This window comes from Brachyhypopomus gauderio, chromosome 2, assembly GCF_052324685.1.
Source record: "Brachyhypopomus gauderio isolate BG-103 chromosome 2, BGAUD_0.2, whole genome shotgun sequence".
In the NCBI taxonomy this organism is placed as follows: Eukaryota; Metazoa; Chordata; class Actinopteri; order Gymnotiformes; family Hypopomidae; genus Brachyhypopomus; species Brachyhypopomus gauderio.
This window is the reverse complement of record NC_135212.1, coordinates 9,065,942-9,080,968: the sequence shown is the minus strand read 5'-3', so window position 1 is coordinate 9,080,968 and position 15,027 is coordinate 9,065,942. Positions and strand designations below refer to the sequence as shown.

The window sequence follows — 15,027 nt, the reverse complement described above, 5'->3', positions numbered from 1 at the left end:
TACAGTGGTGTCTATAATATTAATGTAGTGTTGGAAAATGAGCATAATGTTACTAGATGCACTAGGTTTTCTCTGAGCGAGAGACTTGTCGTCACAAGTTATAATGTAAAAAATAAATAAATAAAAAACTTGTGTTTTGGAAGGGCGAGGTGGCTGACCTGCCCTGATCCTGACGCAGAAGACCTCTTCAGGATGGTGGGGGAGGTCTTCATCTTTTGGTCCAAATCCCATGTAAGTTTAAATGCCTTTTTAAACTCCGAAGCTTCATGCTGTATAATCGTCCAGTTATGAAGCTGCTTTCTGGCTTACGGTGACAAATGCACCTTATCTGCAGAACTTTAAGCGTGAGGAGCAGAACTTTGTGGTGCTGAACGAGATCAACAACATGTCTTTCCTCATGGCTGACAGTAAGAGCAAGATGACCAAGGTGAGCCAGGCACCGATAACTGATCCACACACTCGCGTCGGTCTTGTTCCTGTTCAGTCAGAGACGGAACGACACATCTAACGCCACATCGTTTATAATCTGTTTTCTTTTCTCCTTATGAAATATAGAATAAGGTATAAAACAATTTGTTTTTCCAAACTAATTCTCGCTTCAGTTTGTGTAGCAGAGATTTATTTTTTCCCCTTCATGCAGTCTGGCAGTCTGTTGGGGCAGCAGCTGTAGTTGTTGTTTGTTGTTGTTTGTTGTTGTTCGTTGTTGTTTGTTGTTGCTTTGTTTGACCCTCCTGTGAGGTTGGGGCAGAAGAGCAGGGCCGCGGATGTTCCCGTGAGGCGATGTTAACATACTGTGTTTTTTTCCCCCCCCCTTCCTGTGTTCTGTCCTGGTGGCGATGCCGGGTTCTCTAGGCTGGGGACGGAGAGGTCAGACCGCATTTCTGCACGAGGGAGCTATGCTGTTTGCATGGCCCCCACACCGCTGGGCCTGTCCATCAAGCCCACGCACTGGCCGCCACACTGAGCCAATCATGCTAGCGAGGGCCCCTGCCCGTTCTCTCTCTAGCTAAAATAGACCTTCAGATTCGAGCAAATTGCTGTAATATTTTCTGCATATTGTGGATTACTTTATTTCGACTGGGTAGCAGGGTCGGGCCTCAGTGGCTGCCAGTGTGTGTCCGGGTGCTTTGGCAGGCGTTTGATGACAGCCCTCGGTTCTGGGGAGCGGGATAGGGCCCGTGGTACTCTGGTCAGCTGCTGGTTTGTTGCTGGCTCCGAGTCCTGTTGCCCTGCCCTGAGTTTGATGGGTTTGCCACCTGCTGGGTTTCGTTTGTTGCGAGTATGTACAGACTTCTCTTTTTCCCTCCTCTTCCCTTTTCTCTGTCTTTGAATGACTCTTTTCCTTGAACTTTATTGCTTTTCTTTTTGTTTCTACTTGTCTGGTTGTAAAGCTCTGTGGAGAAGCTCCCATAGAGGGGGCCTTCTTAATCACCTCTTCTCTTTAGCTGTGTCATATGAGTACACCAATGCCCACACTTCATCTCTTCATAGTTTCCTAGGGATACAAGAGTATATACAGTATACTGAGTATATACTGAGTGTTGCATCATGGGTACTGCTTTCTTCTTTGGTTGTTTTATTTGATTTTTGTTGTTGTGGAACAGGGGACCTGACTTTAATGGTTCACATCCTTCAGCTGATACTGACCTTCATTCTAATTCACTCAAACCATTGTACTAAAAGAGAAATTCCCTTTGCCTTAACACACTTCAGGTAACTTTATATGGACGAGTGATTTATAGTTATAACGTTACCCATTACGACATCAGCCATCACTTAACTGTTCCTTCCCTGAGAATATCCCAGTGGGTGTTTAAAGTGTAACTTTATGGAGGACAGGCCTTAGAATCATGCCTCTGCTCTGGGCTTGCAGGATGTTCATTACTGGTGCACCATCTGTTATCTCCTTGGTATTGGTTCTCTCTTTCCTTGACAGGGACATGTGCGCTCATATGCACGCACACACATGTACACACTAGAGATGTATATCGTCACCACTAAGCTAGATTCGATACACATCTCGATATACTGCTAACGATGCAATATAACTGCAATACTCTGAAACCCCTTGTCGATGCGATGCGATACAAATGCGATGCGACACACTCACGAACGTAAGTTGTTGAGCGGGGGGGTTACGAGGGGGTAGCGGCCGCAGAGATGTCCACACCGTGCCGTCTTTTCGTGCGTGTCGCCAGGTTCGTTGTGCTACTAACGTATTTAGCCCCACGGCATTGTTTGCAGATTGCGTGACCGCCTCACTGAAGGCGATGCATCGTGAATTCGCCCGCAAATTAAACTCGATGCACGTTGAATCTACCGATGCAGTCGCATCGCAGACATGTGTACCGATTCACCGATGTGAATCGATGAATCTCCACATCCCTAGTACACACACACACACACACACACTCCTCACACTTACAGATCCAAACACTTGGCCAGAAGGAACTCTTAATAGCAGCAGATAAGAGTCAGTAATGGACCCCTTTGGCATTAAGAGTGGAGAGCACACGTGTGGATGTATGGCAGAGAGTTCAGGGTGATGAAGGAGGCCCCTTAATCTGTTGCTGATTTCTAGTGTGCAGTGTTGAAGAGTGGACCATGCCGCACTACTAACAAGACTGCTTTGTGTGTGCATCGACAGGTGTCTCAGCACAGAAACACTGCCCCCTACCTGTTCTGCAAGCCCTAACACCCACCGGTTATAAGTGGCACTTTCCTTATTACAGTGGCTTCTTTCCTTAGTGTGTAACTATAGACTTTAGTGTTTGCCCTCCAAGCATGATGTTAACATCTTCACTCCCTAATATGCAGTAGAATAGTTCAATAACCTCTAGATCACATCACCTCCCTCATCCTTTAGGAAATAAACTATAACACAATTTAGAAATTCAGACAGTTTAACAATTACAGTGTCACTCAGTAGAACAGTGACAGATAGTTCAAGAATGAACCATAACATGGGCAACGTTTACAGATTGTTTTTTATTAGTGTTATTTATATTAAATAAGTATGTAAGTCTATTGTAGTTCTCTCTAAAATCATTTGGATATCTTTTGTATTTTTTTAAAGGGCAAAACCACTTTAATATTGTTGTGCTAGAAATATATATATTTTTTAATTCTACATATTTGCTTTTGTCACTCACCGGAACCCTGTGTTCATTTATCAGTCACCATCCCTACCACAAATAGCTGTGGTACAGTCTAACCTGGACAAGTCTTTGCAGGGTGGAGGAGCAGATGCAGAACGTACCAAGAAGAAACGACGTGGGGACCGTTACTCTGTGCAGACATCACTGATTGTAGCTGCTCTGAAGAAACTGCTTCCCATTGGTCTGAATATGTGTTCACCTGCAGACCAAGAACTCATAAATCTGGCTAAGATCCGCTACTCTCTGGTACTCAGCTACTGAGTTTTTATAGTATATTAATGTCTTGTTTTCATTTTGTATATCCACTGTAATACAATAATGGGGTTGAGTGACGTATTTACTATGCTGTGCCCAGTCAAGCCACCTACAGTGATTTATATAGCTCTTTGTTGTAAAGGAGCTTTGCAGGAACAAAATGATCTAAGTGGTCTTTGACATGCTGGTTACAGAAAGACACAGACGAGGAAGTGAGGGAATTCCTACAGAATAATCTGCATCTACAAGGCAAGGTGAGGACAAAGGAGATGTGTGAGTGTGTTTGTGCTTGTACGTGTGTGTGTGTGTGTGTGTGTGTGTGTGTGTGTGTGTGTGTGTGTGTGTGTGTGTGTGTTCATGTGTGTGTGTGTGTGTTCGTGTGTGTGTGTGTGTGTGTGTGTGTGTGTGTGTGTGTGTGTGCGTGTGTGCGTGTGTGTGTGTGTGTGTGTGTGTGTGTGTGTGTGTGTGTGTGTGACCGTGTGTGTTTGTGCGTGCGTGTGTGTGTGTGTTCATGTGTGTGTGTGTGTTCGTGTGTATGTGTGTGTGTGTGTGTGTGTGAGAGAGAGAGAGAGAGTGTGTGTGTGTGTGTGTGTTTGTGTGTGTGTGTGTGTGTGCATGTGAGTCTGTGTGCGTGTGTGTATATGAATCTGTGTGTGTGTGTGTGTTTAGTCATGCCTCACCCACTGTCTCTCTGCAGGTAGAGGACCCCTCCATGCGTTGGCAGATGGCTCTGTATAAGGAGACGTCGGGCAAGGCAGAGGACGCTGAGGACCCGGTGAAGGTGGTGAAAAGGGTGCAGGAGGTTGCCGCCGTGCTCTACCACATTGAAGTGGTGAGTGATCTGCACGAGCACATAAACACACACGGCTGCTGCCACAGACAGCATGAAATCCAAGCATTTGACTAAAGGTTTTTACCCTAAGGGTATTTGATCTTCAGGTCTGACCTCGCGTCTCTCTGCTCTCTCCTTTACCCAGACCGAACACCCGTTCAAGTCCAAGAAGATGGTCTGGCACAAGCTGTTGTCCAAGCAGCGGCGCCGGGCTGTGGTGGCCTGTTTCCGGATGACGCCCCTCTATAACATCCCCAGGTTCAATACACACGCTCACCCCTCTCGTTATTGTAACCGTGCGATGGTCTAAAGGTCCAGCCGCTGTTTGGGATGCAGTGTTTCCCCTTTTACTGAGGAAGAGTTGCTCCCTGCAGACATCGCGGGTCCAATATGTTCCTTGATGGGTACAAGCGCAACTGGTTGGAGAACGAGGGATATTCCTTTGAGGACAAGATGATTGATGATTTATCTGTAAGTGTGCCGACTCCGTCTGGTGCTTTGGCCAGGGTCGTCTGTGGGGTGTGCTTACTGCCCATCGTTGTCTCATTTAGAAAACCATGGAGGAGGAGGAAGAGGAAGAGGAAGAGACCGAAGCGAAGCCAGACCCCCTGCACCAGCTCATCCTTCATTTCAGCCGCACGGCTCTGACAGAAAAAACGTGAGGCCTCTATGCACGCGTGCACCGACACACCATTCTGAGGACGTACTTCTTACCAGATTCCTTATCTCTCACTGACACCCAATCTTCTCTTCTCTGCAGTAAACTTGATGTGGATTATCTCTATATGGCCTATGCTGATATCATGGCAAAGGTGGGTGTTTGGTGCGGCTGCGTTTTCCTAGCACAAAGGAGAAGAGTTACTCACATGGCTGTGTCTCCCCCTGCAGAGTTGCCACATTGGTGAGGAGTCAGAAGGGGCGGATGAGGAGGGGGGAGAGGAGCCATCCTTTGAGGTGCGGCAGACAGAGATGGTATGGGGGGTCCAGGGGCTGGGGCCATGGGACAGAGTGGAGCTACATCTACATCTCCACCCATCCACGCACTGAGTGACCACGTCAACAACCCCTGCACCCTGCACATCCTTCCCCAAGCTCCTAGACTTCCCTCTCTTTCTGTTGTCTTTTCTGTCTTTCCTTCGTCCTCCATTTCTCGCTGTTTTTCTTTCTTTCCTTCCTTCCTTCCTTACTTCTTTCTTTCTCCCTTCAACTCTTAACCTCACTTGTTGTGGACTGACTTGTGCAAACCTTTGCTGTGTTCTGCCGTTTGAGTGCGCGTGCCGGTCGTCCTGGTGTGTTCACGTCACACGTCACACGTCACACCAAAGGGAGTGCAGAGATATGGAAACCACAGCATAACATGAGCAAGTTTACCAAAGACATGTTGAACACATCACAGACCAACAATGACCTTTTCAGCTTTGACTAGAAAGTGAAAGAAATACACATTGGTCTGATGTGCTCATTGACAGCATTATACTTTGCTTTTGCCCCAGAGGACACTAATGCCTTCATATGATACTTTATCATTAATCTCCTACTTAGATTATATTTAATACTACTTACAAATTGCAATAGATGTACAATATCTATCAATTTGAATTATTCAGAGGCAATGTGTGTTGTCCTCGAAACACATTTAGCTTAACATGCGCAGTAGTAAATAGGTATGTGTGTCAAAGTGTTTGTGTTTATGAGTTTGTGTATGTGTAGATGCAAAACACAAACACATTCTCATATTCTCAAAACACAACTCACAGACGTTTTACTTACCTACTGACCGAAGAAAATCTGATTAGCTTTATATTGTGCCTTGGTTCCAATGCAGGAAGTCATGTAGCTCCTCGATTTTTCAAAGTTTAGTCATTCATATTACATGGACATACTCACACAGAACATAGCTACGATGGACAAAGGACCAAAAGCACAACTGTCTGACCTTTGACCTATACCACCCACACTGAGAAATGGAGACTTTGTGATCTGACTCTGCATTGGAATCAGATGTTTGTGTTCTAACCCCCATGTCATGCAATGCGTCTTCATGTCTTTATTTCTAATTGGACTCTTCCTCTCTGAATTCACCGGAAACTACAGTAAAAGCCTGCACAGTCAGACACACTCTGTTCTCCTGCATATACTCTCTGTCTCGCACCCAGACACACACGTTCAAATGCAATGCATTACAAAAACTACAGAGACCCTCTGCTTATCAGAGTGGTATCCCCGATTCACATACAAAAAAAACACAGGCTTACAGGCGGGAGGGAGTGGTTTAGAGGGTGGGAGGGAGTGGTGTATAAGATGTGGGTGGTTTAGAGGCTGTGGGTTGAATGATGGAGCACTTCTTTGGGGTTGCTGCAGCATTGTTCCTGACATGCCCAGTGGGTGTGTATGTTTCTTTCATGAATCTTTCCTGTCATATGACAAATGTACCAACAGAATCCTATAATAGCCTGCAATCAAAGTACCACCATTTCAAACTCTTCAGAGAGAATTAGCTGTCCTAGTTTTAATAATAAATAAAAGTTTAAATAATTTGTTCAAATAATCTGTACCCTTTTTCAGACATAACATTTGTTTATAAAATGGCCCTTTAACAAAAGTTAATCTGTTGAGTGAGCCCCTGCTATGAGGGGAGATTGCAGAGGAGAGGGAGTGTAAGGGGGCGTACAGCCCCACCTGTAGGGGGGGGGGGGGGGGGGAGAGCAGAGCACCAGACTTATTTACGTGGTGAGCAGGACTGTTTGCTGTAGTGAAACGTTTGTGCCAGTCAGCAAACGTGAAATAACCACCTTATCACTAATACCACTTATGTTTTGGGGGAAGAGAGTGAGTGAGAGAGAGAGAGAGAGAGAGAGAGAGAGAGAGAGAGCATGTTTGAGTGAATGAAAATGATTTTGAAGATAAAATAGCAAAGGAGCACAGGGTAGTGTTAAACCCAGGCTAAGAGAGGTGTGTGTGTGTGTGTGTGTGTGTGTGTGTGTGTGTGTGTGTGTGTGTGTGTGTGTGTGTGTGTGTCGGGGGGAGGGGGGAGGGGAGGTGGACCCCGATGGCAGGCTCACTGTTCTTTTCTGTTCTCTATAATGAACAGGAGAAGGAAATGGAGAAGCAAAGGCTTCTGTATCAGCAGTCACGCCTGCATGAGCGCGGGGCAGCAGAGATGGTCTTACAGATGATCAGTGCCTGCAAAGGTACACACACACACACACACACACACACACACAGGTGAGCACAAATGCAAGTAAGTCATAATTCTTTGGAAATGTGCAATTAATTTAGATCTGAGCCCATTACGTCATTTGTCAGACTGCTAGAGAAGGCACATTTTCTGCCATGTTTACCAGTATACAACCAGTGGGTTACTGGCACCCCCTAGTGGCTAATATTGACATCCCCATCATACACACCAATTGAAGCCATGTTTAATATTGAATGTGGTAAAACAAAAACACAGGAATAGCCTATGAAATTCATAGATATATTGGCTGACAAGAATTGTGATGACAATCGTCATGTAAAATGCTACTACTACTACTTCGGCTTGTTCAGATTTGAGCGAAAACTGAGTTACCATTTCTTTTGTGAGACTTTCTTTGGTCTATCTCATTGCTGAAATGAGTCCATACATTTACATTTACGCTTGCGTAGTTCATGAGGCATGGTGCATACCAGACTTTGACCGTTGCCGTCAGGTAGGGAGGGGCCGGACCATTTTTGGCTTTGTAGGTCAGCATCAGTGTTTTGCAGGCAGTTACAGGAAGCCAGTGAAGGGGGTGACATGGCTGAACTTAGGAAGCTTGAATATAAGTCGAGCTGCTGCATTCTGGATCAGCGGCAGGAGCCTACAGGAAGACCAGCCAGCAGTGAGGTCCAGTAGTCCTCGAGGTCCAGTAGGCCTTGAGATGACAAGAGATTAAACAAGTACCTGGAAGATCTTCCGGCATATTCCTAGAAAGAAAAGGCTGAATGATCCTTGTGTTGTAAAGGAGAGGTGTGCATGATGAAGTCAGGTTAGCAGCATGAGCTGTGAATGAAAGCTGGTCATCAACAACAACAGGGCCTCTTTGCTATGAGATGAAAATGCAATGTTGTTGCTCAGTCAGAACTCAAGTGGTGTTGCTCAGTCAGAACTCAAGCGGTGTTGCTCAATCAGAACTCAAGTGGTGTTGCTCAATCAGAACTCAAGTGGTGTTGCTCAGTCAGAACTCAAGCGGTGTTGCTCAATCAGAACTCAAGTGGTGTTGCTCAATCAGAACTCAAGTGGTGTTGCTCAGTCAGAACTCAAGCGGTGTTGCTCAATCAGAACTCAAGTGGTGTTGCTCAATCAGAACTCAAGTGGTGTTGCTCAGTCAGAACTCAAGCGGTGTTGCTCAATCAGAACTCAAGTGGTGTTGCTCAATCAGAACTCAAGTGGTGTTGCTCAGTCAGAACTCAAGCGGTGTTGCTCAGTTAGAACTCTAACGGTGTTGCTCCTTCAGAACTGTGACTGTGTTACTCAGTGAGAGCTGATCAGTGTTTTGTGTGCTTGGTTCCAGGTGAGCCTGGGGCCATGGTATCTTCCACCCTTAAACTGGGCATCTCCATCCTCAACGGAGGCAACAGTGACGTCCAGCAGGTGAGCATGTTGTGGCTCAACAAACAAGCAGGTTAGACGAGCAGTGCGTATGTTTCATGTCCTATTACATATGCAGAAATATGCATGTTTCACACCAAAACCCAAAAGGAGATGCATATGTCCTAATATTTTGGCAATAATGTGTACTACTGAAACAGTGTATGCTGTACAAGGTGGACCTGTTGTGGTCTTTCCTTGCTCCAATACGCCTGATGCACCTGCCAAAGAACTTTACTCTAATAAGCTGATCATTGGACAGGATGTGACTGATCTAGGGTAGCAGATCTAGGGTGCTAGGAGGTCGGAGAAGCTTTTCTAGGGCTTTCCTTTTTTCTACATTGTGTTCATGGCTCTACTGCGCTGTGTTTTTCTAGAGAATGTTGGACTACCTAAAGGATAAGAAGGACGTGGGTTTCTTCCTGAGCTTGCAGGCGCTGATGCAGACCTGCAGGTGGGCGAGTCCTCCACTAACCAACTTTCCTGCTTTCTAGAGGAGTCGCTGAGTTCGTAGCGTCGATAACGGCTGCTGTGTGTTGCAGTGTCCTGGACCTGAATGCGTTTGAGAGGCAGAACAAAGCAGACGGGCTTGGAATGGTTTCGGAAGAGGGCACGAGTGAGTCAACGTGCTGAACACGCATGCCCGCCGTCGCAAAGCTACACACCTCGAGGCCTTGTCGTGTTCAAACAGCGAACAGTCTTATTGCAGTGACCTCCAATCGCTGTGGCCACATTTCTATAGGTCATAATATCATGCCATGGTTCGGGCCAATAGCAAAACATCTATATAGTTTATATATGTATGTTTTGATTGTGTTCTTGACCCACAGGAAATGGGACCCCGATGCTGTATGTAACTGTTGTAGAGCTCTGTAGTGTTCATCTCTACTGAGCCCCTCCTGCGCATGTGTTCATGTTACATTGTTATTTAAATCTCTCTTCTCCTTCTTGTCCCCTCCTCGGTTCTCAGATATCAAGCTAGAACGGGGTAAATAATTCCAGTCTATGTCCCTCCCCTGCCTCTCCCTTCCTGTCCCATCTCCTCCTGTCCTCCTTCCTGATCTTTGCGATTCTTACACTTCCCCTATGTGGCGTGTAGTTGACCTGCATTTCATTTCGTGCTCAAGGGAAAATGGAAGCCAACTCTTCAGTCATTGCCACACTGGCCTGTTTAACCCTCCCCATTCCAACTCCCAAGTATACTATCAAAGACGTCAAAACTATTCCAGTTTGTAAGGTGCACTCGGATTAAAGATAATAGCCCTGTCTTGTATTTCCTCGGTTAACATTGGTTGAAATCTCCTTAGGTCATTAATAGCAATGGCTGAAATGTTTCTTCAGTCTTTGTCCCTTGAGTGCTATGTCACAGATCTACTGTAACTCCAACACTCTTTCAATGATGACTGATTGTGAGGAAAGAAAGACTCTTGTCCTGTCTTTTCCAATCAGTTTTCTCTGAGGAGATCACAGAGAACTGTGGTGACCTGGGTCACCTAGACCATGAAATGAATTGCAACTACAGGAAGCCCCAGCCCCAGTACCACGAAAAATAGCCGCTAAGCATTATTTGAATGTTCTTCTCAAATAATGCAGTGCCATGGGAATGTGAGGGTCAAAAAGGGCTGCCCTTTTTTAACGCCTGTTTTTAATCAGTAACACAGATCATTGTTGGTCTTACATTTATTCAGGACAGTTTATCAACATTGCAATTTTTATTTCCTTCTCAACTGACAGATATGGGCTGACAGAACAGGGTTTGGCTGTGAACAGACTGTGTGAACAGGCAACTGAAATAAATACAGTTTTAAATATGCATGTGACCATTAAAATGCTTCCTCTAAAAATATCTTGTGATAAAGAAAAATGCCAATTTAAACCTGCAAATTGAGTTCCTCTTGATGGTTCATAGACATACATTGCTATTATATTACATATACATTAATCTTATATGCAGCTAATCCAGAAATGTTGAAGAGGCAACTCTGCTTTTATCCTTACTCATATCTGTATGTGTAACTTTGATCATCTCAACAACAAGATCTCATATGAAAGCATTCCCAGAACATGGACATGGACACTTTTCTCTGTGTGTGTGTGTGTGTGTGTGTGTGTGTGTGTGTGTGTGTGTGTGTGTGTGTGTGTATGTATATATATATATATATATATATATATATATATATATATATATATATATATATATATATATAGTGAGTAACTGAGTAACTTACTAAATAAGTAACTTACACTTGACTAATACGTGTGTGTGTGTGTGTGTGTGTGTGTATGTGTGTGTGTGTATATATATATATATATATACACTTGACTAATACATCTCTGCTATATTAGCCCATTTGATTTGTAATAGTTGGATGCTGTTAACTAACTTATTGTTTTCAGTGTTTGTGTAATGTATTTAATTATTGCTCAGATATCCTATAGATTTCATAAATCTGTAAATAGTACTGCACGTGTCCTTGAGATCCAGTTTGTTTCCTGCTACTCAAACTACCAGCAATCATTGTTTGCATTGTTCACACGTCATTCCAGTCCCAATTTTTCTCTTCTTCCCATTTTTGTCCCACTCTGGCCACATGGGCTGTGAAATTCATGGTCATCACAGTTCTTGTTTTCCCGCCTGTATCAGGGAGAAGTGTATAGGTGTTGTGTACAGGATGAGATTTGGTGTCCTTCGTTTGGTGCACATCTGACCGGGCCCTACCACCTCCACCCCCTCCTCGGCCCACTCCTCCGCCCTCCACCTCCTCACACGTTAGAGTTTTGTGGGGCGCGGTAGATCTGTCTCGCATGGTCGTGTGTGGTTCTGTTCACCCCCATCTGTGTTAGCGTGCCATGTTGCCATTTGTCACTTGTTTCCTCTGTGTTCACTTCCTTTCCAACTGTCCCATGTTCAAGTTCTGGTCCTATATATGTGGAAGAAATATATGTGTACATTGTACCTCTTGTGCTCATCAGTGGGTAAGAGGGCCGTTGTGTGCGCTTTCCATGTATGTGTGCGTGTGTGCAGGTGTGTGTGTGTTGGGGGGGACATATTCCATTGAAACAGAGCGGGTTGCGGGCCCTCCTGATCCCACTGTCTGCTGCTCTGCTCAGCAGTGGACAGACTCAAGTCCCCCAGAAGTCCTTGTGCTTGTACTAACAGGCTTACGAGAAACCAACAGTCTGCCATATCATCATACTTAATACTCCAACTATGCATTCACATGCAAAGCTGTTGGCATGTCAAAGCAGTATTTTTACATCAGCATTACAGCTGTTCTTCTACACTTACGTTTAGAATGCATCTCTACGTAAAATAAGTGGAATTCTAACCTTCAGCATTTCTGTAATGCCACACATTACACATCACATTACTAAATCAGCCTCGGAGATTCTTATTGTTCGTGCCTTTTGCACTTAAGCTACAACTCTGGTCCACTTATCGTTCATGAGGAAGATCTTTTTGCCTGTTTCTTGATGATGGTCATGTGTGTGTGTGTGTGTGTGTGTGTGTGTGTGTGTGTGTGTGTGTGTCATGTGCACTGATGCAGATGAGAAGGTGATGGCGGATGATGAGTTCACCTGCGACCTCTTCCGCTTCCTGCAGCTCCTTTGCGAGGGCCACAATAACGGCAAGTGAAGAGATCGCAGATACGCTGTGGTGTAACATTCTTCTAAAAACCTATGCCCGTGTCCTGTTTAGGTGTCCTTTTTAAGACTAAAGCCTACCTGGTTTTGATTAGGCATCTTCTGAGGGCTATTGTGATTGCTTTGCAGATTTCCAGAATTATCTACGCACACAAACCGGCAGCACCACCACCATCAACATTATCATCTGTACCGTGGACTACCTTCTCAGACTGCAGGTACAACAACCAAACAGATGTTTGACTCTTTCTCTCCATCTTCTGTCTCACATCCAGTGGACCTCTCAGTGACTTTACACTCTCTTTTAAAGGAATCAATCAGTGACTTCTACTGGTATTACTCTGGAAAGGACATAATTGATGAACCAGGCAAGAGAAACTTCTCTAAGGCGATGACTGTTGCCAAGCAGGTCTTTAACAGCCTGACTGAATACATCCAGGTAGGTTCTGCTGAGACATCCAAGTTCATTCTACAAGTTTCACTTCTGTGTCTTTCTTCTCGACCCAGAATGTCCACGGCTTAATGCTGTCACTCGTCTAGTTCTAAGTCCCACTGCTATCTGTGTCCCGTGTTTCAGGGCCCGTGCACAGGGAACCAGCAGTCCCTCGCGCACAGCAGACTGTGGGACGCTGTGGTCGGCTTCCTGCACGTGTTTGCACACATGATGATGAAGCTGGCACAGGTGCGAGTGTAGAAACACATGTAAACACACACTCACACACACACATGCACATCGTGCTGTTTGATTTCATTGCACACACGTTTTGATCATTCTGAATTCTGAATGATCTGAATTCTGAATTCACTCATGGACTTTGCTGAAGATCCTTAAAATTCCCATGACAAGCTATTAATTACAGTCATTTGTCTTCAAATCCTAGTAGGATGTTCATTTGTTGAAATAATTGATTTAGTGGAAACTGAAATACCTGACAAGGTGGCCTTTAATGCTTCTTCAAAGTCAATGAACAGAGCAAGCACCATTATAATTTTCCTGACAGCAGATTTGTGGATTTAATTGGTTATTTCTGACAAAAAAACCAAATGAAAAGTACACTCACTGATGAAAACTGATGCGGGTTTTTTTAAATAGGTGGAAAACCAGATCATTGTTCTGAATCGTCTACTGATGTCTGTTATGCATGTGTAGTATTTTTTGTAGGCTGTTAAATGAAGTGCTGCACGTTTTACTGTGTATTGTGTAAATTCCACTGCATGATGTAGAAGGAACCTTTGTGTTCGTTTGAAAGTTTTAGTTTCTTAAACATGCATTTCACTTTTCCCTACCATAGATACATAGATAATATAAAACTGAAAACTGGTTATTACCTGGTTTATTTTGTTTACTAATTTTCCTCTTATTGTGTGAATTCTTTTCACGTAGTATCTTCAGCTTCAATTCATTTTAATTTAGTTATTAATTTTGTTTATTGATTTACAGTAAATTTACAACAGTTTCTTTTGTCTTAAAAAAGAAAAGTAATAATTAAAAAAACAGAAAAATTGGTTGAAAGAACAACTCAGACAGGTTTATGGGACTAATGGTACAAATGTGAGAGAGAGAGAACCCTTGTCTGAGTTTCCCTAATTCCCTCTTAACAGTAAGTAGTTTCCTTCGGCTTCAATGCAGCATGGAGACTAACACCGGTAGTTTGCTTTGATGTCTGATTGCGTCCGCATGGACCGTGGCTGGTACACCATGTTATTTGTGTTGATTTCCATTTCATTTTAGCTGTCTGTGCTGCTGTCTGTTTTTGCTTTGATGTCTCCAAATGCCTGGTACCCACCCCACTTTTTCCAATTCATTTTTGTATTTCTCTCTAGAGAGAGTCTCTCCGATTTGAGCGCAACGAGAATTTTTCTGTGCTGAAGCATCAACTGGTGACTCTGCTTTAGGCAGGCTGAACCTTTATCCAAACCCAGCCACAACTCACAACTGACGCACACTACCAACTCCTGTGTTTAGAGGGCTGCGTAAGAATGGAGTTGTGCCAGACCCGTATAGACATGAGGGCTGCTATGCTAGTGAACGGGGAGGTGAGGAAGCGCTGGCTTTTGCTAGGGCTGTGCAGCCTGTCCTGTAACCACAGCCAGTCGTAGTGTGTGTCCCCCTTAAGGGCAACGCCCTACCCCACCAGGCACAGCAAGAATGGGAGCCTTTTAAAATGGGATATGAACTCATCCAAGCTGCAATAGATTGGTGCATCCAAGATGGAGAGATGGATACAAAAATGATTTAAAAATGTTGGTGGATAACATTTTTATTCTGATGTGTGATCCTGCCAGATGCACCCCGTCCTGGGACTTCGAAACGGCGTAAGGACTTGTGTCTCGCCTCTTGCCCGTGCCTCACCCATAAAAACACAGCTGGCTAAATACTCCTCCGTACCGCTAATGACGGACACTTCCCGTGTTTTGGTGGGACGTTCTGCACATTTCCTGAAGTGCACTGCCATTGGGTTTTTCCCCCTACAAAAAAAATGAGAAAACGCCAGTTAGCATCACCGGTCCTGAAACCAGAGTGA

General features: G+C 44.5%; 1 protein-coding gene across 12 annotated transcripts in view; it reads left to right on the top strand.

Annotated features, from left to right (window-relative positions):
* LOC143486701 (ryanodine receptor 1-like) overlaps positions 1–15,027 on the top strand; it is a 67,903-nt gene that overhangs the window by 44,333 nt on the left and 8,543 nt on the right. For 3 of the 12 annotated variants that reach the window (XM_076986091.1, XM_076986063.1, XM_076986055.1), the window contains 21 exons: positions 144–231; positions 335–427; positions 853–867; positions 3,234–3,404; positions 3,608–3,667; positions 4,111–4,245; positions 4,391–4,503; positions 4,620–4,716; positions 4,797–4,903; positions 5,006–5,057; positions 5,134–5,217; positions 7,337–7,436; positions 8,781–8,860; positions 9,235–9,311; positions 9,400–9,473; positions 9,828–9,845; positions 12,406–12,486; positions 12,632–12,720; positions 12,813–12,941; positions 13,080–13,184; positions 14,789–14,818. In XM_076986091.1, coding sequence (XP_076842206.1) covers positions 144–231; positions 335–427; positions 853–867; positions 3,234–3,404; positions 3,608–3,667; positions 4,111–4,245; positions 4,391–4,503; positions 4,620–4,716; positions 4,797–4,903; positions 5,006–5,057; positions 5,134–5,217; positions 7,337–7,436; positions 8,781–8,860; positions 9,235–9,311; positions 9,400–9,473; positions 9,828–9,845; positions 12,406–12,486; positions 12,632–12,720; positions 12,813–12,941; positions 13,080–13,184; positions 14,789–14,818 — 1,798 coding nt within the window. The remainder of the gene's footprint in view (positions 1–143; positions 232–334; positions 428–852; positions 868–3,233; positions 3,405–3,607; positions 3,668–4,110; positions 4,246–4,390; positions 4,504–4,619; positions 4,717–4,796; positions 4,904–5,005; positions 5,058–5,133; positions 5,218–7,336; positions 7,437–8,780; positions 8,861–9,234; positions 9,312–9,399; positions 9,474–9,827; positions 9,846–12,405; positions 12,487–12,631; positions 12,721–12,812; positions 12,942–13,079; positions 13,185–14,788; positions 14,819–15,027) is intronic. The other 9 variants (XM_076986099.1, XM_076986076.1, XM_076986124.1 and 6 more) reach the window with 9 other exon arrangements.